Source organism: Ailuropoda melanoleuca, chromosome 5, assembly GCF_002007445.2.
Source record: "Ailuropoda melanoleuca isolate Jingjing chromosome 5, ASM200744v2, whole genome shotgun sequence".
NCBI lineage: Eukaryota > Metazoa > Chordata > Mammalia > Carnivora > Ursidae > Ailuropoda > Ailuropoda melanoleuca.
This window is the reverse complement of record NC_048222.1, coordinates 22,948,966-22,975,621: the sequence shown is the minus strand read 5'-3', so window position 1 is coordinate 22,975,621 and position 26,656 is coordinate 22,948,966. Positions and strand designations below refer to the sequence as shown.

At 47.3% G+C, this 26,656-nt stretch overlaps 1 protein-coding gene across 8 annotated transcripts; it reads left to right on the top strand.

Annotated features, from left to right (window-relative positions):
* On the top strand, positions 1 to 17,708 carry NQO2 (N-ribosyldihydronicotinamide:quinone reductase 2). Of its 8 annotated transcripts, none has more exons than XM_034660401.1 (8): positions 3 to 210; positions 4,611 to 4,753; positions 6,561 to 6,725; positions 11,185 to 11,253; positions 12,176 to 12,306; positions 14,727 to 14,840; positions 15,686 to 15,787; positions 17,493 to 17,708. In XM_034660401.1, exons 2-8 carry the CDS (start codon positions 4,747 to 4,749, stop codon positions 17,622 to 17,624), a joined length of 720 nt encoding a protein of 239 aa, XP_034516292.1. In that variant the 5' UTR covers positions 3 to 210; positions 4,611 to 4,746; the 3' UTR covers positions 17,625 to 17,708. The 8 variants fall into 8 exon arrangements, with proteins under 8 accessions (XP_034516296.1, XP_034516292.1, XP_034516294.1 ...); XM_034660400.1 differs by having other exon boundaries at positions 6 to 210; positions 17,448 to 17,708; XM_034660405.1 differs by lacking the exon at positions 14,727 to 14,840 and having other exon boundaries at positions 1 to 210.
* Positions 17,709 to 26,656: the final 8,948 nt, after the last annotated feature.

Below are 26,656 nucleotides of genomic sequence, written 5' to 3'. Positions count from 1 at the left end.
GAGAGGGCAGGGATGAGGGAGTGGCGGGGCTCTGGGACCAGTGCACGCGGCCTGGCACTACAGAGCGCAGTCGCAGCTCTCCGCCTGGCAGACCTGTGAGAGTACGGGGCCTCGGCGGCCGGAACCTGGCGCGGACGTCCGGAGCTTCGCTCTCGAAGGTGGAGGGTTGATTCCTGCCGCTGCTTCTCCGGGGCCTGCGCTGCCCGCAGCGTGAGTGCCTTCCGTCGCCGGGGTGCGGGTGCTTTTGGGGGGGGGGGGCACTGTCCGGGGCGCTGCTGTCCGCACCGCGGGCCATTCACCGTTTCGACCGTAGGATTGTACTTACCTCTTACTTACCACGTGCGAGGTCCGGTTATAAGTGCTTAGCAGAATCCTCTCCTTTAATGGGCACTCTGCCCTAGGAGGGCCGTGGTGTGATTACCCTCGTGTTAAAAATGAAACAGGGCAGCCCAGGGTGAGTTTGGCGAGGGGGTGCCATCATTTAGGCCAACAGGGCACCGGCCAGGGCTGTGCTGGCCGCATGGAGCCGCCCCTGTTTTGGCTCGTGGCAGTCTGTAGCAGATCCTAGAAAAATAATCTTCACCCTTTTGTCTTTCTGAGAATATTAGCTAAAGAAGTACATGAAAAGGAATTTGTATTAAATGAGACATCGGCTAGCAGTGCTATTTATAGTTTGGGGGGGGGAGAAATACCTTAGGTGTCCAGTAAGAGAAATGGTCACAGATGGGCATGCATACATGTTGAGATGTTATCTGGCTGTTGGAATAACTGGCTTCGGAGCCTGTCTACATGGAAAGAGGTATAGGAACTGTTAACCTTAAAAGTGACAGTTATTTTACCAGCAAAAAAAAAAAAAAAAGGGTTTATTTGGGAATTGCGAAGACTTGCAATCTCAGACAAGCAACTTTACAGCTGGAGGTAAGTGCCCAGAAGAACCGGGAGGAATGCTGGGAAAGGGGAGGTTGGGAAAGCTGTTATAACCCAAAAGTCCATTGGAATAAAACCAGAGTTCCAAGTATCCTGGCTTCTCATTGGCTGAGCGTGACCACCTCCCATTGGCTAGGCTGTTGCTGGGGCAGGAGGAAACCTCTCTACCTGCCGATGGGACAGTGAGGTAGTCCCCGTGTGCGAGTGCATCTGTCTCTTCCTCCTGGGTCTGCGGTTAACCCAGTGATAGCATGCGAGAGCTGCTCCTGCTGGCCTCCCACTCCACTCTAAGTGACCTTTCCTTTTACTGATTTTTCACAGACGTCAAATGAGAACATTATAAAATAGTTCCTGGGTGCTGATTAAGATGAAGTACATAAAAAAATATCAGAGCCATTTGGTGTGGTATACATAGTTTAATAACCTGTTGACCTAAAAAAAAAAAAAAAAAGGAGCCAGTTATTTAACCAGCAAAATGAGTTTATTTGGGAATAGGAGAGGAATTGCAATTTGGGATACGCAGGCTATGGCAAACCATAGGTCAGTCCGGAGAACAAAGGAGAGGGACATTACTTCATCAAGAAAAAGAAGGTGGGATGGGCTGCTTTAAACAAAGGTCTGTTCAGCCTGTTGGAGGAAACCAAGAGTTCAGGGTGGTGATGGTTTCTCACTGACTGGACTGTTGATGGGCAAGGAGAAAGAAAATCTTTCTTGCGCCTGCTGGGGTTGTAAAATGAACCTCTTCCTCTTCAGGAACGTGAGGTAAACTATGAGGGAGAGTGTGTGGTGAGAGGTCCCCCTACAAGGCGTCCTGACTCCACTTCAAATGAGATTTCCCTTTATTAATTTTCACACACCACATGGTTCCTTTTTCTTATTGAGCTTGGTAAGTGCCTCCTTCCTAACGAAGGAAACTGCTCTGTGCCGCTGGGTGTTAAGGAAGGGGGGGGCGGGGGGGCGGTGAAGAGCACTGGACAGCTAGTAAAGCCCTGGCTTGGAGTCTTTTCTCTGATTCTGGACAAGGCACTCACTTCTTGGGCCTGTGTCTTACTTTGTACAAACAGGAGAATAGAACAGATGGAGAGTGACAAACTCGCATGCCTCAGGTGGCCAGGTGTGTGATATAAATACGTAAACTGGGCCAAGCAAAACAGCAGGGAACGGTGAGGCCTGGGGATGCAAAAGAATGCATGCCTTGTCATGGGTATTAAAATCAAACCATTTATCCAAGCCAAAATGGAATCTCAGGATAAGGTGTTCCCTAAGCCTGCAGTGACGCTGATAACCTTTTAAAAAGTAATCGGATCCTATCATTCTCCTGCTTAAGATGCCTCAGTGGCTCTCTGTGAGGCTTAGAATATTAACATAATAAAAAATTATTATAAAAAATAAAATAAAATAACTAATTTTGCCCAAAAAAAGCACTTGAGATGAATAACTACGTGTTATAATATTCATTTAGTTTTGATAATTACACTATGTGAAATATTCAAGAATTATCTCCCCAAGTATCATCTTTATGCAAAATAAATATTAATTTCTTACTAAAAAAGAAAGAATAAGATCCTTGCCCCTGTCCTATGGACCCCACGTCACCTCTCTGACTGCATCTCCCACCAGCCAACTCTTTTTTTTTTTTTTAACTGCAGGCCAGTCAAACAGGCTTTCTTGAACACTCCAGGCCAGTTCCTGCCTCTTACTTGCCATTGCCTCTGCCTGAACCTCTGATCTTTGTGTGACTGGGTCCATGTCATTCACATCCCTGTTCCCAGAGATACTTTCCTGGACCTCCTATCTAAAATAGCAAATATACCCCTGGCCATTTTAGCCACAGAAGTACTTTATTTTCTTACCACTCTCACTATTACTTAGCATTATTATTAGTACTTATCACTATCTTGAATGTTATGGTTGCCTTCTTTTTGCCTGTTGGTTTTGTCTGCCCAGCACCCTCCCCCCACCCCCCGGCCAAGAGTGTAAAGTTCCATAGTTGCCCGTCTTGTTCACCGCTGTGGCCTCCGCACCCGGCACAGTACCTGGCCAGAGGGTGAGTCCTCCTACGAGCCGGTGACCCAGCCGAATGAACGCATAGATTGGGATTGTGTCCCATTCACTGCTGTTCATGGAGAGTCAACTCCAAATGGCTTAACCACAGTTCAGAGTTTGCTCTCCCATATAAAGAAGTCCGAAGGTTGGCAACTCAGAACCATCTCATGGCTCCAAGGAAGCATCAGGAATCCAGGTTCCTTTCGTACTTCTGGTCTACCATCCTTAGTCCAGAGCGTCTACCCCCGTGATAACAAGATGACTGACGGAGCCCTCGCTGTCATTCCACAGTGCAGCTCAGAGGAAGGCCAGCCGCAGGGGCTGAAATAGCACCTCCACCCTCCCCGCCCCCGCCCCGGGTCAGCCCCTGGAAGGGTATGTCCTAGGAGCCACGCGTAATGGCTTCTGCTTCACCTCTGTGGCCACCCCTGCGTGGAAGACCAGAAAATATAGGGATTAACTGGGCACACTGACTCCTCAATAAATTCAGGGACTGTTCATTAGAAACAAGAGGGGATGCTGGGTAGCCAAAGAGGCAGATCCCTAACTCTTCAGTCAGTAGTCAGTTTAAGCAAATGGGCAGGATTTAAAGTCACCTTTGAGGTTTGATGGCGTTTGGAGTTCCCACCCTCTGTCTGACCAGAGCTGTTTGCCCCCTCTCCCGTTGAAGCATCCCGCCTGCCCTCAACTCAGCTCCAGCCACAATTATTTAAACCTCTTTTTCTTTCTGTCCCCGGGACACCCAAACTGGGCCAGAGCCCGTTGCCCTACAGCCCCCACTGTGACTTCTTGGCAGTATTCTGCATACCTCAGCCCTTACCTGGGGCTCCTGGGCAGCTGGAGGTAGGGAGGGCCCAGGAAGAAGCTAATGCAGGCTCTGCTCCAGATTCCAGTCATGGCCATGGGTATGCCTGATTTCTGTCTCTCTGTTCTTGTTGTCTGATGATGATGCACTGATATGTGAAAATTGTCATTTGGATACAACATGCAACATACAGCGCCCCCACACTGACCCTGAGTCACAGGCTCTGGGCTGTTTTTTTCGGGCAGAGGGAGCAGGTTTGTTGGAGGTATCTTGTCTGTCCCAGAGTGAAGCCGATTATTTCAGAGCTGGCTAGCCAGGAGGGAGGATTCAGGCCCCTCTTGTGCGTTTGAGGCCTTCTATGTGCAGGCCACCCTATGTATGTCTTGTCTGTCTGGCTCTTCTCAGCCATGCTGGGACTTTGCAGACTGCAGTAGACGTGGTAACTATGAATTTTTCACCAACACCCCTGACCTTTGTTCAGCTGTTTTGATTATTGGGGGCGGGGCGGAGGGGCAGAAATGTGGGAGAGGGAGGAAGGACACAGAGGCATGCCTCCTGCTTCTTATCATATCTCATTTTCTAGGACCTCTTCGTTTTGGTTGCCTTCATGGAAGGTTCTGAGTCCTCTCAAAAGAGAAAAAAAAAAAAGTCTTGGTTTTGGTACTGTTCATGATTTGTCCTCTGAGGCTTAAATCTCCAACTGGTTCCTTGCCCCTCTTGTGAAAGCTTTTTTCACACACATCTGCATGTCCTTCCTGAGGCCTGCAGTTGGTACATTGACCTCACCACCACATCTCCCACCTTCCCTTCAAGTGTTTGTTTTCTCTTCCAGATTGTCGGGGTTGCTGAGGAGAGTGACCGCAGCTGAAAGCCTGGGGCTCGCCACACTGAATCCTCCTGTGCCCGGGATTAACAGCAGACCCTCCCTTTGGTAGTAGTCAGAGGGGAAGAATCTGTCTTCTTAGAACATGGCAGGTGACTATGACCTATGGGGGAGATGAACTTTTCTAAATAAAAATTTTAATTAGAAATTAAATATGTTGGGGCGCCTGGGTGGCACAGCGGTTAAGCGTCTGCCTTCGGCTCAGGGCGTGATCCCGGCGTTATGGGATCGAGCCCCACATCAGGCTCTTCGCTATGAGTCTGCTTCTTCCTCTCCCACTCCCCCTGCTTGTGTTCCCTCTCTTGCTGGCTGTCTCTATCTCTGTCACATAAATAAATAAAATCTTTAAAAAAAAAAAGAAATTAAATATGTTATAAAAACCCAAACCGCACTGAAATGTATTAAAACTTGTTTTGTTTTTAACATGAATCACTATTTTGAATTATCTTACTTTGTGTTTTCTTACTTGTTTTATTGTCCATTTCAACCCCACCGGAATATAAGTTGCTCAAAAGTGAGAGCCATGCTTATGTTGTTTTTGCTCTGCCTCTGATCTCTGGAATGATATCCAGGCTATCATAATGCCCATAAACATTTATCAAGTGAGGAGTAACCATGGTTTAAAATTCAGTGCAACACAATTTTTACTCTTGTCCCTACTCAACACACACACACACACACACACAGACACAATACACTCCATGCTTAAACTTTTTTCCTTTCAACAATATGGCATAAAAATTCTTTCAGAATATAAAAGTCCACCTTATTTTACACAGTGTGGTGAAGATTAGGGCTTCGGAACCTCAGCACTACTGACATCCCGGGCAGTAATCCTTTGGTGTGATGTGTCCTGCGTGTTGCCGAATGTCTAGCAGCTCTTCGGTATCTATCCGCTGATGCCAGGAGCACCCTCTCCCTAGCTGTGACACCCCAGAGTGTCTCCAGACATTGTGGGCTGTCCCCCCTGGGGGGCAACACTGCCCCCACCTGAGAACCGCTGATGTAGATGTCTATTTGTGTCCATCCGTAGAGGTCCTGTATCATAAATGAGTCTGAGAAGTTAAAATAAAAATGTTAACCATTAAGCTAACCCACGGACTCCAACCTTTACACCGAGTTGAGTGCCCAAATTGTTTGCTTCAAACTAACATTGCTGTTTCCTACTTAGGGACCTAAACTGAGAAATTGAAATCAAGAGTTCAGACATTTTAGTCTTAGACATTACTGAGGGCAAATTAAGCAGATGACCAAAGCCGGCTGCCAGAAGAAAGCAATACATGATTTCACAGAATCTTCTGAACAAGGGAAATGTTGCTTCAGCGGCTGTTGGTATTAATGGCACACCCAGGGCCTGTAAGACCTGACTTTTCTTACAGTCTCTTTGTCATCAGCCTTGCCACCCAAAGTGGGGTGCCATCTAAACCTGCCTCCCCCTGGGGTAAGGGGTCTGATTTTCCCTACTTTGTTTACTTGTCCCATTTCAGTGGGGCTGGAGGAGAATGAGGCAGAGCTGTAGCTGATGCCTGCCAAAGTAGGATTAGGACAGCTTAGTTACGGTAGCTTTCCATTTTGGTTTTTCCCAACAGGGCGGAAACCTCTGATGGAGGATAACCACAATAGCTTGGGCTTTTCAGGAAATTCCCAGTGTCATTTTTGAGGAATCCTAACTTCACCCATTTTACATCTGTGCATTAGTAAAGCAGGCAGTGATGAGCTGTGTCATAACTGGATTTTTAAAAACATTCATTACTTTAAAACTGTCACCCATGAAAAAGGTTGGTATTTCTTAGCTGGAGCCTATCACGCATCTACACATTCCATTGTTATCTTCGTCTTCATGGAATTTTGACAAAGAGGAGTTGTTCTTCAAGAGAAATCATTTCTTTTCTGATTTAGGCAAGAAAGTGCTCATTGTCTATGCTCACCAAGAACCCAGGTCTTTCAATGGGTCCTTGAAGAAAGTGGCAGTGGAGGAACTCAGCAAGCAGGGCTGTGCCATCACCGTTTCCGATCTGTACGCCATGGACTTCGAGCCACGGGCCACCAGGAAAGATGTCATCGGTGAGTCGTGGGATAAACAGTTTTTGGTTTTTTAACTTTTTTTTTTTTTAAGATTTTATTTATTCATTTATTTTCGAGAGAGAGAGAGAAAGAGAAAGCGAGCATGAGCAGGGTGAAGGGCAGAGGGAGAAGCAGACCCCCTGCTGAATGGGTAGCCTGACATGGGGCTCCACTCCAGGACTCTGGGATCTTGACCTCAGCTGAAGGTAGATGCTTAATGGACTGAGCGGCCCAGGTTCCCCTGTTTTTTAACTGTCTTCTAGTTTTTTAATGGAAAAAATGTTTTGAAAAAACTAACCATTGCACATGATACCCAGTTCCAAGTCAAAAGAGTCCGCATGGCAAGTCTTTCTCCCGTCGCTGTCCCCCAGCCACCCAGTGTCTCTGCCCCCAAGCTACCAGGGTACTCACTTGTCTCTGTGCCCCTCCAGAGACATCTGTGCTACGGAAAGCAATTACAGGCATAGTCTCCATTTTCTGTCCTTTGTTTTGGAATGCTAGCATATTTTACATGTTTTGCACATTGCGTTCATTTTTTTACTGCCCTAAGTATTCATTGTGTGGAGGTGTCATGGTTCAAGTAGCCCCTTCTGCAGGACATTTCAGATCATTCCTGATCTTTTCCTATTACAAACAGAGATGCAAGGAAGAATCACGGCCATGTGTGTTTTCCTGTGTATACAGGTGATCGAGAGGTGGAATTGCTGGTCGGAGGGAAGGTGCACTTTTGATTTTCATAGATAATATCAAATGGTAAATGGCCCATTTACACTCACACCAGCAATGTTTGCAAGTGTTCATTTCCTCTGCATGACCAATTTGATAACTGCCAGTCTGTCAGGTGAAAAATGGTCTCCCAGTGTAGTTCTGATTTGCCTTTCTCTCATTGTAAGTGAGCTTTACTGTCTTTGTGTTTATGTAAGAAGCATTTTCTCTTTTTTCCAGCTTCATTGAGACATAATTGACAAAAGTTATATACATTTAAGGTATACAACATGATGGGGGTTTTGGGGGGGTTTTTTCCTAGTATTTTTTTTATTATTAGTTTCAGAGGTAGAGTTTAGTGATTCATCAGTTGCATATAACACCCAGTGCTCATTCCATCACATGCCTCCTTAATGCCCATCGCCAGTTACCCCATCCCCCCACCCACCTCCCCTCCAGCAACCATTGGTTTGTTTCCTAGAGTTACGAGTCTCTCGTGGTTTGCCTCCCTCTGTTTCTATCTCATTCTGTTTTTCCTTGCCTTCCCCTGTGTTCATCTGTTTTGCTTCTTAAATTCCACGTGTGAGTGAAATTATATGGTATTTATCTTTCTCTGACTGATTTCCCTTAGCATAATACCCTCTAGTTCCATTCGTTATGTTGTAGATGGCAAGATTTCATTTTTGATGGCTGAGTAGTATTCCATTGTATACATACACCACATCTTCTTTATCCATTCATCTGTTGATGGACATCAGGGCTCTTTCCATAGTTTGACTATTGTGGACATTGCTGCTATGAACATTGGGGTGTATGTGCCCCTTCTTTTCACTACATCTGTATCTTTGGGGTAAATATCTAGTAGTGCAATTGCTGGGTCATAGGGTAGCTCTGTTTTCAACTTTCTGAGGACCCTCCGTGCTGTTTTCCAGAGTGGCTGTACCAGTTTGCATTCCCACCAACAGTGTAAAAGGGTTCCCCTTTCTCCACATCCTCACCAACATCTGTTGTTTCCTGACTTGTTAATTTTAGCCGTTCTGACTGGTGTGAGGTGGTATCTCATTGTGGTTTTGATTTGTATTTCCCTGATGCTGAGTGTTGCAGAACATTCGTTCATGTGTCTGTTGGCTATTTGTATGTTTTCTTGGAGAAATGTCTGTTCATTTCTTCTGCCTATTTCTTTACTGGATTTTTTTACAACATGATGTTTTGACGGCATTTTCTTAAATATTCTTTTTGAAAAGCTAAATAAATACTTTTAGCTTTCTATTTGTATTAATATTTTGTATTATACTTATTAATGTTTGTATTAATATTTTAATAAAATATTAAATATTTTATATCCCTTGCTCATTTTTTCCTTATGTCTCTTATTGGTTTTAAAGAGCTCTTTGTGTATTAAAAAATTAGTTTCTAGCATGGGATATGAGTTGTAAATACATTTTTCCTAATTAGTGTTTTATTTCAATTTTGCTTATGGTGTTTTTTCCATGCAAGATTTTATTTACCTAGCTGGCTTTTGATCAGTCTTATCCTTCCATGACTTCTAGATTTTGTGTCACACTTATATACTCTCCAAGATTTTTTTTTTTTGAAGATTTTATTTATTTATTTGACAGAGACAGCCAGCGAGAGATGGAACACAAGCAGGGGGAGTGGGAGAGAGAAGCAGGCTCCTAGCGGAGGAGCCTGATGTGGCACTCGATCCCAGAACACCGGGATCACGCCCTGAGCCGAAGGCAGACGCTTAATGACTGCACCACCCAGGCGCCCCCAAGATTTTTTTTTTTTTAATTTGATAGTTTTGTCTAGTGTTTGACATATTTCACTTTAAAAAAATACTTTATCTACTTAAAATTTATTTTGGTATATGATACGACAACCTACTGGGTTGTCTCATCATCATTGATTGCATGATCCAGCCCCTGATTTAAAATGCCGCCTTCACTGTGATTTAAATTCCCACGTACATTTGATTCTGTTCTGCACTTTGTATTCTGTTGGGTTGTTTTGGGGGTTTTTTCCCCCTATCTGTTCATGGATTCAGTACCACATGGCTTTAATTATTTTGGCAAATGATATAATATGATAGAATTAGGTCACCATGTTTGCCTTATTTTCTGTGTTTTCTAGCTAGTTTTACTTTACTTTTCTATAAAATCTTTTGAATTAACTTTCCAGATTCGAAAAGTAACCAGATGATATTCTTATTGAAATTCCATTAAATTTACAGATGAACTTTTATTATGCTGATCCTATCCAGGAGAATGGTTTGGCTTTTCATTTGCTCACGTGTTCTTTTACAACCCTGCAGCTCTCTTTAAAAGGTTTCTTCATACAGATCTTGCATAATTCTTGTAAATGGGTTTTTGTTTCTCTCTGTGAAGAGGGTTAATCTCTGTGTACCTGCGAGTGTGTGTGTGTATCCAGCCACGACTAATTTTCTAACTGTTTGTAGATTTCAGCAGATTCTCTGGGGCTTTCCCGGTATACAATCAAATCATCTGCAAATAATGATAACTTCACCTCGGCCTTTCCAGTATTTAATACTTTTAATTTCCTTCTGTTTGTAATTGTGTTAATGATAATCCCAAGATTTAATATTTAATATTGATGGTGATAGCTAACATCCTGTATCTTCTTGCCTTTCTACCATTTTAATAAATCAGTCAACGGTTTGCACTTAAGGAACAACAGAGCCGGGACTGGGAAGACAGACTCTTATGTTAAGGAGCCACAAGTTTTTAAGTGGATAAAGTAACACAAGCTTATTGTAAAAAAATGTTTTAAAACACAGTGAATAAGGTGAACATAGGGTAAGAAGTACAGACCCTTTTCACATATAATCCATAGTCCTACCCTGTCCATGGAGACAAATTAGTTTAACTTTTTGGTGTAGATCATTGTGGATCTTACTTAAATATCAAAAAGGTACATATCCATGTAAATTATAGTTTGGAAACTCTCTAGATACAGATGTAAATGGTGCCATGCCATGGGACTTGCCTTATGCACTTAGAGCTTCAGAAGTCTTTTTACTGATTGCGTAGCACTCCGTGGTATGTAATATAACTTACTTACCAATTCCCCTTCTGATTTATATTTATGTCATTCCCACCTTTTATTTCAAGCCCTGTGCCAGTCTTTCTTTTATGGCTCTGGGTTTTCTGTCTTGCTTAGAAAGGCCTCCCCATACACACACTTAAAAAAAATATTCTTATTTTCCACTGATACTTGGATACCTTTACTTTGATATTTACTTTTTAAACTTACCTAGAATATGTTTGGCCTACGCACGTTTTTCATCTCTGTTTACCATTATCAGAACCACCCCCAGGTCTGCTGTACGTTCCACATACTGTGAGTAGCCAAAACCCTACCTGGAACCTGCCTGAGAAAACACGACCTCTTGCCTATGGCAGTTACCCTCTGGGTAACTCTGTCAATACAGAACCTTACCCTGAGGACACACTCAGTAGGTGCTTTTTGAATGAACATCATATATAGGTAGGTTAAAAGAGGAAGCAAAGAACACTGACCTGTTTCTAAAGAATGAGTCTACTGAAGGACCTTGGATTCAGTTCTCCTTTTGGTTCCTCTGCACGCGGTTGGGGGTTTGTGTGCTCCTCTCCAGAGCCCGTGTGGTGGAGTGGTTCACACCTGGCCTCATCACCCCACCTCTGTGCCGCCGAGGTCTCCGTGGTATTGAACTAGTCACTCAGCCTCTCTCAAGTCTTGCTTTCCTCTTCGGTAGACCGGGACTTACACTTACCAGTTGTCATAAAGACAGAAGAGGTGATGTGTGGAGCACAGCACCTGATAGGTAGGAGGTCCTCAATAAATGCTAAGCTATTTGTAATGCTGATTTATGCCTTTGATGTATCCTTTTGGTTGACAAGATCCCAATGGAAGGCGTAGACCAAAATAACTTCTCTTCCGTTTTAGTTGCCATGGGCAGTGCTGGAAGTTCTAGCCTGAGCCCCCTCCTCCCACCACCCACTGCTGCTGCCTGTTGTGTGTCCCCCACCACACTTGCTCTCGAATCCCTGCTGCTGCAGTGAGCTTGTCCACACCCACGTCAGAGCATTTACATATTTCCCTGCGTGTGCCACATGGCTCCCCACGTGCAGGAAAAGTTCGAGCTTCTTAAGAAAGCTTACAAGACCTGGCTCATCTCTCTGCTCAAATCACCTGTGGCCCTCCTGGCCTTTCACCCATTGCCCGGGAGGTGCTCATGGTGGCTCTTTCCTGGGCTGGCCCACTTGTCAGACACCCTGCCTTCTCTGAGTCTTATGCCCAGCATGTCCTGTCTCTTTCCTCTGGGGCTCCAGGCTGCCTGGTGAACTCCTGCTCCATCTTCAAAGCCTGGTGTACAAAACTCATCACTAACCCAAGCAAGCAAAGCCAGCCACTGCTATACTGAGTTAGACCACATGTGTCTTGATTGTAAGATGGGAGGCTTATCTGGCGTAACATTAGACTGAGCTAGCTAATTGTTGTTTTGTATGTTAATCGTTTGGTTACTTACCTACTCTTACTGGACTTTGAGTCCCGTGAAAGTGAGAACAGTAGCTTCCTCCCTTTTTATTTCCATAGCCTGACCCCAGGGCCCAACACCTGGTGGGGTCTCAGTGAGTGGCCACTTGGTTTGGGGAGTCCAGATGACAGGGATGCTCATGGGATTGGCCAGGATGGGCTGTGGGTGCGCGTGTGAGAGTGAGAACATTTGGCCTGTTCTTCTCCAGGTGCTCTCTCTAATCCCAAGTTCTTCAACTATGGGGTGGAAGCATACGAAGCCTTTAAGAAGAGGTCTCTGGCCAGTGACATAACTGACGAACAGAAAAAGGTTCAGGAAGCTGATCTAGTGATCTTTCAGGTTGGTTTTGCCTCTAATTGTTATAATGAATTAGTTCATTCCATTTACAAGCTCTTTCCAAATATTGAGTCGCTCACTTCTAGAAATAGAATTCATGTTAGCACAATTGCACATTTATTTATGTCTGGTTGGGTAAGGAGATCCACGTTACCAATATGCATTCAGAGCCCTGACTCTGAGGTAAATTGTAAGGAATTTCCCTTTAGCCCCGCGGTCCAAGAACATCTGCATCATGCAAGGGGAATTGCCTTCATTCCCTTCTGATCCCCACCCACACAGGCAGAGGCTGCCTGAAAACCGGATTTATCGACCGGTGTGTTTGTCAGGGTAATTGGGGCCAAACGCAACTCCTGCCGTAAGTAATTTGATCATTAGGAGGAAAGTCTTTTCTTTCCTTCCTGTCACTGGTTGCCTCACCAGCTCACCTTCTGTGCACTCACTCACAGATTGCCCCAGGCTAGGGCTCCCTGCAGAGAGAGCCTGCTTCTGTGGGTTCTGACTCACCCAGGAGCCCCGCCGCAGCTAGACAGGCCTGTGTTCCCACAGAGGGAACCGCGAGCCTGGCAGCAAAATAAACATGTGCTTTTGGGGAGCGGTTGGGTTGGCAGAAATCCAAGTCAATTAGAAAAAAGGAATTTTATTCTCAGGGCCCTGGTCCCTTGGGTCTCCTAGAAGCCAAGGGCAGGCTAGCTGGGCTTCAGGGACCGTGAAACCGGAGGCTTAGACCCCTCTGCCTTCTCCCTCTGATTCTCCTCCGCTGTTCCCCACATGCCACTCTGGCCTCTTGCTGCACACCAGGGCCTGGGGCTCTAGATCCCGGATCTCCAAGATGGATCTGATTGGTCCCGATTGTCTCTGTTTTCAACACGGGGTAAAGGCGGGGAGTGGGTGAGAGAAGAAGACCCCAATGTGCAGGGGAGGGACGAGGATGCGACCAGTTTCCAGGTGAAACAATGTGTGTAGAAGGCAAAGTTCACAAACCTTTCATAAAATAACCCTACCCCCATGGGAGGGGGAATGCTTCAGCCCTCCTCTTCCGCCCTGCCCAGGCTACCTCTAGACCCCCCTTCCTGGCACCGTCCCTTTCTTTCCCAGACACCGGGAGCTGCTAATCTGATCAGAGTGCAAGATGCTCTTCCATCCTAATTCCATGTGGCTGGATCACGGGGCCACAGACCGCTTGCCACGTGCTTTATCATCCACAGAATAATAGCCACCCCAGGACAGTCGGGCTGTATCAAAAGTGGGCCCGTGGTCCAAGCAGAACCATACTTGGCTCTCTCACTCTTCTCTTCCTGCCCGCTGTGGTCAGGTGACCACATGGAGCCCGGCTCTCCTTTCTCCCCGCTCTGGCACTCTTGCAGCTGGATAGCTAAAGCAAGCCAAGGCCTGTTCTTTCTGTTACGCTCTTTCTTTTTCTCTATTCCATTTCACAGCTCTTTTCCCTTTGCCTTTCCTCTTTTCCTGATACTTTGCCCAGAGGGTCTGCATTATAAGTTTATTGTTTTTCATTCAGCACTTACACAAATTCCATTCCTCACTACTACTTAGTAGTGATCACTACTCGCCGTCACTCACGGAGCACGTACTCTGTTCTGAGCACTGTATCGGTCATTGAATCCTCCCCACAATGCTGTGACCTAGTAACCTGTACTAGCCGTATTGGCAGATCAGGAAAAGGAGGCACAGAGAGGTTAAGTAACTTGCCAGCATCACACAGCAGTGTGTTGTGGAGCTTAAATTTCAATGCCAAGTCCTGTGTTAGATTTATAGCAAAAGCACATGAAACATGGGCTTTCTTCTGCCTTTGGTAACAGATTATTATCTGTGTTCATCTCTTGTCATTGATGGTGATTCTGGATATAGCGTCAGGGCTTCTGTGGAGACCGGAGTGGACTTTAGGCAGATCTTACTGCTGGTGTGTGGAATCTTTGAGGATAAGGCTTTAGTTTGTGTCAAAATCTGGAGCTTCTCAGAACCTCGCTCAGCCTGACTTCCAGAAGGCAGCAACTCATCCCCAGAAAGGGGCAAATTCTTTCCCACACCCTTCGTCTTATGCCCCTTGATTGGATCAGTCACGGGGACTGCTGCCAGAGAGCCAGTGTCTGGCAGGACTTCCCAGCACTGCCCCACCTGCTCCAGGCCCAGCCTAAGGGGCTGTCACAGGGAGACACAGAGCCACCTGTAACAGCAACCAGGACCATGGTCAGCTCTGCCCCCCCCACACCCACCATCCCGCTGTCCACGTGGCACGCCTCCGAGCGGAAGGGAAGCAGTGCCCCTGCTCGTGCTGCCCTCTGGTTATACTCGCCTGCCCAGCCACCTGGGAAGAGGAGGACGGTGGGATTCCTTCTGGATCAGCCAGTCTGCAACCTGAGGCAGCCCGCCGAGTCCGTCTCTCCCTGGTGTTGTGTCCCCAGTTCCCGCTGTACTGGTTCAGCGTGCCGGCTATCCTGAAGGGCTGGATGGACAGGGTGCTGTGCCAGGGCTTTGCCTTTGACATCCCAGGATTCTACGACTCCGGTTTTCTCAAGGTGTGTACCCCGGGGTGAGGATCCCTATGTCCTGGTGGGGGGCATCTCCTCAAGTCCTAGTTCTTATTCGCCTTTTTATCAACAAAAATGGATTGAGCCCCTGTGGGCAAAGCCCGGTGTGCTGTCCTCGGGCAAGAAGAGCGTTGTTTCTGAGGTCATGGGGCTTTTGTCTAGTGAGGGATGTAGACGCATGCCCCACGAACGCGTGGCCAGGAAGGGCCGGGAGTTGGGCTTGTGGGAGGGCTGCCCTGGGCCCCACGGAGTCAGCCCCGGCTCGGGAGAGGCGTCTGCGCTGCCATGCAGAATTGAGCCGTGGCCTCACACCACTTCACCTCACAGCTTCACGTTCCTCCTTGAAAAGCGGGATGATAGGACATGCGTGTTGCAGGTGAACATTGCACGGAGCCCGGCGGGCGCGCAGTAGCTGTGAATTTCTTACTGAGTTCATTCCTTGCTGAAGTAGATAATGTCTGAATTCTGAAAGCCTTAGAAAATAAGTGCGTGTAAGGAAACTAGGGTCACACGGTCCGTCTTGGGTGGTAATGTAATGCTGCCGTCCCGAGAGCGGTCCTGGGCCGGGGCCGCGTGCTGCCTCATGCGCCCTCACTGCAGCCCCCGCGCTCAGCCCCGGCGCCTCGCCCGTCCACACCCGGCGTCACAGCCTGCTCTCTCCCAGAAGTCGGGGCCCCCCGACCCCGCCGGCTGTGCTTGCCGCCTGTAGCTGGGCGTGGCTGAGGAGAGTGTTACGGTTTGTCCATCCCTGGAGGGACTGGCCTCAGACCCTCCCTCTTGGTCGTTCTCAGCCTCACTGCCAGCATCACATGGATCTGTTTCCTCCTCTGCAGAATAAATTGGCCCTCCTCTCGTTAACCACGGGGGGCACAGCCGAGATGTACGGGAAAACCGGAGTCAGCGGAGATTTTCGGTACTTCCTGTGGCCCCTCCAGGTACCCGCTGCACCCCCCACCCCCCCACGTCCCCTGCAGCTCCCCCAGGTATCAAATACGATGCAATGTAAGCCCAAAACCCAGACCATTTTGACTCCACCTGAATACAAGACGTTAGAACATTTTGCCCTTTTAAATGTCTTACTTAGCACTGAATAAGGGAGCCAGTAGGCAAAACACATATTTATTATAACCATAGCCTTTGAATTTGTTGGGTGGGAGCTGGTTCGCTGACGTCTGTTCCGTGGCGGCCCTGTGTGTGTGCGGAGCACCGGGGGTGCCGTCCACACTGACTGGCCGCGCTTTGTGAAGGCAGCATCCTGCTGGAACGCTGGCAAAAGGTGCCCCAGGGCCAGCAGTGCAGATAGCCTCCCACCGCCCACAGGTGATGGGTCTGTGGAGCCAGGCGCTGTGCCCCGTCCCCAGGGCTCACACCCTCCCTGGGTTCCCAGGACTCAGCCTGCTCTCTCAGGTAGACACCGTGCTGCCTCTAGGCACCCCTGAGTCGTCTATGAAGGGGACAGCAAGGGCAGCATATGCAAGCAGGCTGGGGTGCCCCCATGTGAGGCACCCCTTGCTGAGGGACCGAGCAGGGGGTTGGTGCAAAGGGAGCAGGCTGTGGGTCAGGTGGCCGCATCCTGGCTCTGAGCTCAGGAGACCCAGAAACCTAGATGCAAGCCATTCTTCCAGGATGTTATGAAGGGACGTTTGTCCAGGGAGGAGGAGATCACGTATTCAGCAATTTGCGAGCTTGCTTTAAAAACGTAGACAATGACCTGTGGGCCTCTTGCCCCTGACTTACCCCTGGTAGGGCAAGCTGGACAGAGGTATGGGTTTTAAGGGAAGGAGTGCAGAGAGGAGAGAGTGATATTTCTAATAAGAGTTGTCTTTGAAAGGATAGTGATTCAATTTAGTGACGCTCTGCGGGAGAAAGTGATAACTTACAGGCCTGAACTTCCTTCTCCACAGGTCAACTAGTCTCTTGGGGGTCATGAGCCAAGTTTAAATTCTTCTGGTTTTTAAAAAATCTTTATATATTCTTTTCAGTTTTGAAAAGTACATATTATGAAAAAAGAGTGAATGTACAAAATATAAAGATAGAAATATAGAAAATATAAAGATATTAATCCCCCCTTAAAAATAATTACTTTTAATAATTTGATATATTTCCTTATGGCCCATACATATTTTTATATGTATATTTCTTATTATTAGGGTTATTTTGTTTATGTTTTTACATAAATGGTATACCACAAATGGACTACTTCAGATTTCTTTTTATTTTTACTTGACACGTTTAACAACCATACATGGATATACTTTATAGCTAGAATAATGTCACATAGTTCTAGAGTAATCCACTGTATGAAGGTACCCTAATTTGCCTAATCAATCAAAACCATACGGGTTACTGTCTGAGTCAGAAGCAAAGATTACAGATGAATCTCAGTTAGGATCTGAAGTTTCCTCCTGCCCGTCAAGTCCCACGCCGTAAGGTTATAGGGCAGTTTGGCTGTCTTTGGTTATCTAGTAGCCGTGAAGTTGTTCTTTTATTTTTTGAAGGCTTATTTCAGGTCATTTCCCCCCTTTAATTGTTTACTGGAATGACACGTACAGGATGCAGCTTCTGATCAGTTCTCTGCTTTCTCCGGGGTCGCAGCATGGGGCGCTGCACTTTTGCGGATTTAAAGTCCTCGCCCCGCAGATCAGTTTTGCTCCCGAGATTGCCTCAGAAGAAGAGAGGAAGGCCATGGTGGCATCCTGGGCCCAGCGGCTTAAAACCATCTGGGAGGAAGAGCCCATCGACTGCACGCCTGCTTGGTACTTCGGGCACTGACGCTTCGCACCACCTCCACGGCACGGGCACAGCTGGCACATGCAAAGAGAAGATGCCCCCGTAATAAAATGAAATCACAACAGAGTGAGCTGGAGATGTTTCATGTCGGGCAGGACCGGGTGTCCTACAGCCAATCCAGCATTTCAGCCGTCACTGTTCACCCTGAGTTCCGTTCCGACTGAGACCATTATCACCCAGGCTTGCTTTTCTCTTCTGATGTCTTTCCATCTCCCTGTGTTCAACCTTCGTGGGTATTCTTGTTTTCAAACAGTTCTCCTGGCATGGCGTAGTTTTTTTCTTTTGTTTGATTTCACAACTCAACTTGGGAATTTCTGTTTTTTCATAGAAGGTTGAATCTTTCATAGCTAGTGTTGTAGTGCTGTGTTTGGGCTTGATCTTCCATCTCTCTTTTTTTTCTTGCTTGCATGCACAATGGCTCTTCAGTCTTCAGTGAACAGCTGTTTAACACATATGTAAAATCACTTTCACCATCTCTGAGAAACTGAGGGCTTCAGAGGGGAGGGGGTGGGGGAATGGGATAGACTGGTGATGGGTAGTAAGGAGGGCACGTATTGCATGGTGCACTGGGTGTTATACACAATTAACGAATCATCGAACTTTACAGCAGAAACCAGGGATGTACTGTACGGTGACTAACATAATATAATAAAAAAACATAAAAAAATAAAATAAAAAAATAAAGGAATTGGTAAAAAAAAAAAATCACTTTCACCGTGAAAGTCTCCCAGCGAAAGACTCCCGTGAAAGACTCCGATGGTGTCCTCTCGCTGCGCATGCGTTCACGTGACACTACTAGTAATTGTCCTGAGTGGAGGTGCCTGTAGCGGGAAGGGGCTCCCTAAAAGCAGGTTTAAGAGATTAAATCTCCTCCTCTTCCTCATCATCATCACTCCGAGGATGGAGCCACTGCCTGTGCACAGGGTCCTTCCTTCCTTAACGTCCCCAGTGCCACCCACAGCCCCCTCATTGGACTGGCCACGCAGCTTGTCCCCGGACCCTCATCACACTCCTTCGAGCTGCCACCCTCATCCTTGAACAGCCCGTCCCCTGCTTTGCCTGTGCCTTCCTCTTCCTCAGCATCTCCAGACCCTCTTCCATCTGCCTTCCTCCTGTTTGCCATCTTCTTGCATCATCACACGCTTCCGCGGGTGCGTCTCCTTCCTCCTCATCGGAATCCCCACAGCCTCCCCACCAGACAGTCGCTCGGAGCCGCCATCCCCAGATGCTCAGCTTTCAGGACGCTTCCTTCCTAACTCTTTTTCAACACCATTTTCTCCTTCTTCTTCTTTTATTTATTTATTTATTTTTTTTGGAGCCTTCTTCAAACTCTTTTTCAGAGCAGTCTTCAGATTCTCTTTCCAAGACATCTTCCTCTTCAGAGTTTCAGGGTCACCTCCAGACTTTTTTCAAAGCCATTTTCTTCAGAGTCTTTTGAGGCTGTCCTTTAGAGACTGTTCTCATCACTTTGGGGACTGCTGCCTTCAGATTCTTTTGGGACCACGTTCTTTAGCATCTTTTTCAGAAACATCTTCAAAATCTCCCCATCTTCTCATTTTTCGAATATCTTTCCATGTCTAGGTTCTTGATATGCCATGTTAGTTGTGGCTTCTTGAGCATTCATCCTGGACGTGCTCATGCTCTGGAAACACCTTCCTTTGGAAAGTCTGGCCTTTTGGAGCAAAGATGGAAGCTGAACACTGAATGCCTCCATTGGCATCCACTTCCCTTCTCTCGGCTGCTCCTCCCTCCCTCTTGGGGTCTTCTCAGCCTGGCCATCTGTAGTCTCACCCCATGTTTAGACGGATTCAGTGGCCACCAAGCCACCTTCCATGGAAGGTTCGAGTGCACAGATAGGTTCCTCAGGACATCTGGGTGTCTCACCAAGAGAAGGAGCTTCCTGACTGGCCTAAGCTTTAAACACTCTCCTCCAAGGTTTTCTCTGACCTTGATCAGCACCAGTGGACCATCCTCAAAATCCACAGGGTGAAACATTTTGCTGATGAGCACTCCCTGGTGGGGCAGCCCACGAATATTCCAGCAGTCCAGCTGCTTTCCTTACAAAGCCATCTCTTTCCTGTGGTGCTCGAACTCTTTCTGATGCCCCCTCTTCCCCTTCCAGTGAAACTGAGCTACCTCAGTATGGGATTTCTAGCTTCTAATTTCATCTTCATCCAAAAGCATTATTGCACAATCCAGATTCCTTCTTCAAATAACTGCAAAGCCCATCTGCTTTAAGATTTCCTTGGTTTATCTTTGTAAAACTTGACCATGAATTCTGTCTGAGGATCTCATAATCATGCCAAGTTAGAAGTTGTATAAAGGCCTCCACTTCGATGTCGGTAGGCAGACCGGTTGCATTTACATTTGTAGTTCTGACTTCAATGTGAAGCCTTTCTCTTTTCTCTTTTTGAGATCAGGGGGTTTGAGGGTATCTTAGCATTGCTGGCACATCTCGTATGTTGGCCATGGAGCCAGATATGCCGGCATTAAGAAGCCACAATTAGCCTGATTAAAGCAGTGATAAAGTCCCAGTGATCTTCCACCAGCCACCTTGCCCGGGTGTCAGCCAGCTGCTGCCTGAAAGGTTGGCTTTCTCCACTGGGATTCTTGGTGTCTGTCTAGTTCTCCATTCACAGTTGCTCATTTGCAAATTCCTCAGCAAAGTACACTTGACCCATGAACAACATGAGCTTGAACTGCATAGGTCCCCTTACACGTGGATTTTTTTCCATAAATACATTGGAAAAATTGGGGGAGATTTACAACAATTTGCAAAAACTCACAGGTGAACCATGTGGCCTAGAAACCCTGAGAATTTTAAGAAAAATGTATTATTGTAAGAATACAGTAAATGCATAAAGAAAATATGTGTTAATGGACTTTATATGTTATCAGTAAGGCTTCCAGTCAACAGTAGCCTGTTAGTAGTCAAACTTTGCTGGGGGTCAGGAGTTACACACAGTTTTTCTGGGGGTGTGGCTGGTGCCCCCAGTCCTGCATTATTCAGCTGTACTTGCAGCCTGAGTTTCCCCTCCAGGAGCAGGCTCCAGGCGAGTAAGAAGGGGTGGCTTACTCTGCCCCGCCTCAGCACTGCCGGTCAAGGCCTGAGGTCTGGTATCTTTTTATATTTTCGCTGTGCTCGGCTTGGTTTTGTGGCACTATTTCCCCATCAGCCTCTGCCTCCGGAATCTCTCCAAGTTGCTGATTCTGGGAGAATTCTACTTGACCGTCTTCCTGGCACCTCTGATTCAACTCGTCATCAACTGAGTTCGTCCCCCTTCTCACACCCCCGTCATGACCCCTTATCTCAGTAAGTGACAGGAACATTCCTCCGATGTCAGGCCCCAAACCCAGGCCTCACCCGGACTACCCGCAGTCAAGCTTCTTGTCTTGCTGACTCCACCTTTTGCCTGTGTCTCACTTGCCCATGATTTCCATCCACGATTCTACCGTGCTCATACAGGATACTGCCTTTTCCCGTCGGGATGATTGCCACACCATCTAGAAAATTTTCAGTTATGCATGTTTGTCCCTTACAATCCATTTTCTGCAGAATGCATAGAGCATTCTTTAAGTGTACACTCACACACAGCTCACGCCTCTCTTGAGGCCTATTCATCCTTTAAGGACTTGTGACTCTTAGAAGACGTCCGGAATCCTTGAGCTTGTCTGTGAGGTGCAGCATGTGATCCTGTCTCGTACAGGCTTTCTGGCTACTCTGTGTCTACATCTCAGCCATACCTGACTTCTCACTCCTGGTCTTGGTGCACGGGCTACTCCCACCAATGGCAACACTCGCCCCATCTCATCACCTGAACCACCTCCCGTGTCACTTAAGGAAGCCCTCCACAACCTCTCTGATGGAGCTGGAGGTCCTGTTCTATGCCTTGTACTCCTACCTTAAAAAAAATTCTCTGTGTGGTGCCTGGGTGGCTCAGTTGGGTAAGCATCTGACTCTTGATTTCGGCTCAGGTTGTGATCTCAGGGTGGTGTGATTGAGCCCTGCATTGGGTTCCACACTGAGCGTGGAGCCTGCTTAAAATTTACTCCCTCTCCCCCTGCCCACCCCCCTCACGTGCATGCACGTGCTCACTCGCTCTCTTAAACAAAATCTCTGTGGTACTGTGTTTACTCAAGAAACACGGGGACATTTCCATCACTAGACTGCTGGCTCCATGAAAGCATGGAGTCTTGTCTAAGACTGCTTTCAGAAGCTAGTCTGGTCTAAGCTGTGTCAGTGTGGGAAGCCCCCACCCCAGGAGAAGTGAGGTCTGCTCCCTCCTGCATCCGGCCCGGGGCCCCCGGCTGATCGCAGGCTGCAGTCTGGCTCTCAGCAAGACCGACTTCCCTGTGGCAAGTGTGCATCCCTGTGTGCACCAGGTGGGAAGAATGCATGGGCACGTGACTGCACCTCATTGCTCACTCCCTGGCTTCTCTTCTGCTCCTATGCTTGCTGAAACTGGGCCCTGGCTCTTGATGGGGGTTGTAGTCTGGGGACGACAGGCAGCCCCAGGAGAAATGCCCCAGAGAGCTGTCTTCCTTGTTTTCACTGATGCCTCTGGGATGCATTCGGCCATCAAGAACTTGGCTTCTCCTCCCTCGTGCCCAGCGGGCTGCCGCAGCCGCAAACATGGCGGGTGGACAGGGAGGAGCACCAGGGTTTAGAGCCTCATCCTGCAGTCTGCGTGAGGTTGCTGGACCCCAGGATCCCTCAAGGCAGGAAGCAGATGCCACACTGCATGGTCTCTGAAGTCACCAACTCTAAGATTATTTATTTATTTATTTTTCCGCATGAGAGAGAGCCTGGTAGAGAAAGAGTGAGCGTGCACGAGCTGGGGGGAGGGGGAGAGGGAGAAGCAGACTCCCTGATGAGCAGGGAGCCGGATGTGGGGCTTGATCCCACCTGGGATCATGACCTGAGCCGAAGGCATACGCTTAACAGACTGAGCCTCTCAGGTGCCCCTGAAGTCACCAACTCTAAATGTCCTACGGGGTGGATTCTATAACCAGCCAGGGGATGCTCCCTCTTCCCACAAGGCGGTTAGAGGGGCGGAAGTTCAAAGGCAAGGCGCCCGCCCCGCCGTCTTCCTGGCCCAAAGTCCAACTTCTCTGAGAAAACTTGGCCTCCCGTATGCGGAGGACGTTAATTCTGCCTTCCAACCAAAACTGTGAGCACTCCCAGGGCCATTAGCTCCCCTAGCGCCGAGTTCCCTCCGACACTGCTGAGTTTTAGAAGCTCATTGCTTCTAAAATGAAAACACGCTCAGCACCAGCAGGGCAGCAGGAATTGCTGATGAAAGAAAAAACAGGAAATGACCGCAGTCACATCTCAGGCAAGACCAGATTTTTCTTAGGAGGGTGGGGCCGCCTTTGGAGTCGGGAAGTTATTCCGCTTCGGTCGTGCAGTGTTAGGTCCCACACCTAGTTTGGGTGGAGGAAAGAAACTTAACGTTGCTCGATGCAAGAAAAGCGTCAGGGTATTCGGAGTAGCTCTGGCTGCGGGAGCCTGTGCGAGAGGGAAAGAGGCACAGGGCTCAAGGGGGCACCTGAAGCCCAGGAAGAGGCAGCAATGGGCACGGGGGAGAGAGACGGCGCATGCGCAAGCCGCTGGGGGTTGGGGGGAGACGGAGGAGCCAGGCGCGGTGGGGCAGCTGTCTGGTCGTCCCCAGCCCCTGTGTGCTGCGGTTAGGCTGTTTGCCCTTAAAGGAAACTGCTGCTCCAGGACCAGAGCGCTTGGGAGCACTAGGACTGCCACAGCACCAGGGCGCTCTGCCGGCGACACTGTTGGCTCCGTGCTGCCCAGAGTGCCCTGCAAGCAGATAACAGGAGCTAGAAACACAGCGGGAGCTTTGGCCAGAAAATTCCACCTGCAGGGATGTATTCTAAGGAAATACACTGAGAGTGAGCTTAATTTTCTAAATTAAATGTTTGCTTTTTTAGCAATGCTAGCTATAATAATGAGTAGTAATCGCTAACATGTACTGGATACCTAGTACATGCCAGGGGCTGATATAAGTTCTTTACATGTACAATTAGCTCCTTTAATCCTCATAACATGCCTATGAGCGAGTACTGTTGCTGTCACCACCTCACATGAGGAAACTGAGGCAAAATTAGATGACGACACTTGCCCGAGGGTCACAGCTATAGAGAAGCAGATGTGGGATTTGAACCCAGAGCATCTGGTTCCTCTCTGGAGGATTGGGGTAATGACAAAGAATGTCATGGTCATCCATGGGGCTATTAGGATGGCAGGGGTCATGCGCCGTCACCTTTGCCTGTCCCACATCTGTTTCTGTTTCTTCTGGTGGCAACACCCTGATTTTCCTTTGGGAATCATGCCCTTTCACCAAACCATGTGGTCTTGATAGGGGTGACATCTCCTCAGTACCCAGGGGTGGCACCTGACGGACCTGACCGATCAGTGTTCTGTGCCCGAGACAAGCCAAGCCAGACAATGAGATTACACTCAAGAATTCACTGATCTCCTGGGAAAGAAGACACTTGTCTTCCTTCTGGACTTGGAACTGTGACCATGTCAATCGGCCAAGGGCCGTGACATAGAGAGCATTGGCCTGCAGGTGAAGCCGACACTGAGGGAAGCTCATCTCTGCTGTATAAAGAGACAGCTTCCTAATGACATCTGTCGAACACCTGGAACCATCTTGGCCTGAAGCTGAAGTTTCTTCAGCTCTTCAGTCATGCAAGGCAATATACATCACCCCTTTTGCTGACATGGTTTTATAACAGTTGCGATTAGCACAATCCTAAAGAATCCAACAAGCACGGTTAGTATCTCCATGAAAATATGAGATACTCCAGGGAAAAGAAAACACAAATTCATTTTGGAATCTGATTACAATGACATAAGAGGCATATAGAGGCATATAAGAGGCATATAAGATTCGAATAACATTTATACTAATATATCACATTCTTTTTCTCACCCACTGGGTTAAGTATATAGTGCCTAATGAACAAAGGTGAAGACGGAGAATCTGCCATTGTGGAGACCTAAGGGGGGCAGCAGAGGGCAGTACCGAGTCCTGAGGTCACTCCCAATTCTGCCAGTAACTGACAGTAGCCTTGAACAAGCTGATCAAACGATTTGGGCCTCAGTTCCCCCATCTATGAAAAAAGGGGAGCCTGGCTTCCATAGTTACCCCACCAGATGTGCAACATTCCAATACACCTGTATTCCTGGAATATTGTTATCTTTTCTCCTGAGGTCCCAGAAACAGTCTAAAATACTGTCTGGGATCCACAATGGTCCTGGGGCTGATCCAGACTCAGACTGGTGTCTGCTTTCTATTTGTTTCTCACTGTTTCTTTCCATAAAGTGGGATGGATGCTTTGAAATGTAAATCCATTCAGTCGTTTGTTTTATTAAAAGGTATTAAGGACAAAGTTTATCAGGAATCTGATCATTGTGTCACTTGAATTTCTCTGTCACTGATGGAAGGACTATATTTTGTTTGATTTCTCCCAGCATGAGCTGGCAGTTTGGAAGATTTTATTACTATGTCCATTTTACTGATGGGTAAACTGAGACAAAGTTGAAGTAACTTGACCAGGGTCCCACTACTGCAAAGGCAAAGCTGAGGCTCGAACCAAACCAGCCTTTTTCAGACTGTGCTCAGAACCACTCAGGTTTGGGAACTCTGCTCAGGGGGCCATAGGGGGCGGGGGGAAGCAGCACTGAACAGAGGCCATTTTAAAGAAATGACCCTCAAAGACCTTAGAAGGGAGTTCATAGTGGGAAAAGGAGAAGTCTGAGCTGAGGCCTCCTGCTCAATAAAGACCTAATGTTTTTTGGGTCAAGGATTCTTTTGCCAAGTGTCTGGTTGAGGTTGAAAACCCAACCTAGACTTTCATTTCCTGCTCTGTGGCAGATAAGATTTCTGAAGAGCTCTCGTGCAGCAAAACTTCTAGAGGCCAGAAAAATCACAACAAACACACTCTTTTTAAAAATTTGAATTCAATTAATTAACATATAATGTATTATTGGTTTCAGGAGTACAGGTCTGTGATTCATCAGTCTTATATAACACTCAGTGCTCATCATAACACATACCCTCCCGAATGTCCATCACCCAGTTAGCCATCCCCCAACTCCCTCCCCTCCAGCAACCCTCAGTTTGTTTCCTAAGATTAAGAGTCTCCTATTGTTTGTCTCCCTCTCTGGTTTTGTCTTGGTTTATTTTTTCCTCTCTTCCCCTATGATCCTCTGCCTTGTTTCTTAAAGTCCACATATCAGTGAGATCATATGATTTCACTTAGCACAATGCCCTCTAGTTCCATCCATGTCGTTGCAAATGGCAAGACTTCAATTTTTGATGGCTGCATGATATTCCATTGTACATATACACCACATCTTCTTTATCCATTCATCTGTTGATGGACATCTGGACTCTTTTCATAGTTTGGTTATTGTGGACATTGCTGCTATAAACATTGGGATGCAGGTGCCCCTTCGGATCACTACATCTGTATCTTTGGGGTAAATACCCAGTAGTGCAATTGCTGGGTCATAGGGTAGCTCTATTTTCAACTTTTTGTGGAACCTCCATACTGTTTTCCAGCTTGCATTCCCACCAACAGTGTAGGAGGGTTCCCCTTTCTCCACATCCTTGCAAATGTCTGTCATTTCCTGACATGGTAATTTTAGCCACTCTGAGTGGTATGAGGTGCTATCTCATTGTGGTTTTGGTTTGTATTTCCCTGATGCTGATTGATACAACAAACACACTTTAAAATGCATTACTGAGATCATCAAAGATTACGGGAAATGTTCATGTGTATCCCCAGCCCTTTCTTTCCCTACCCCCACCCACCAAACTTGCCCCACAGCAACAAAAACCCCAACTAGTTGCTGACAGCAGGATGATGAGCCAATGCAGGGCCTTAGCAGCTTCAAGATCAAATGCTGATAGCAATACTCTAGCTAGAAGGAGCAAGAGACCAGAGTTGGGTCCATGCAACCCAGGCAACTGAGCTGAGACCTTACATAA

Coding starts and splice junctions, on each gene's coding strand:
- NQO2 (XM_034660400.1), top strand. Junction 12,307..14,726: donor CTGATCTAGTGATCTTTCAG/GTTGGTTTTGCC, acceptor TTGTGTCCCCAG/TTCCCGCTGTACTGGTTCAG. Junction 15,788..17,447: donor ACTTCCTGTGGCCCCTCCAG/GTACCCGCTGCA, acceptor CCGGGGTCGCAG/CATGGGGCGCTGCACTTTTG.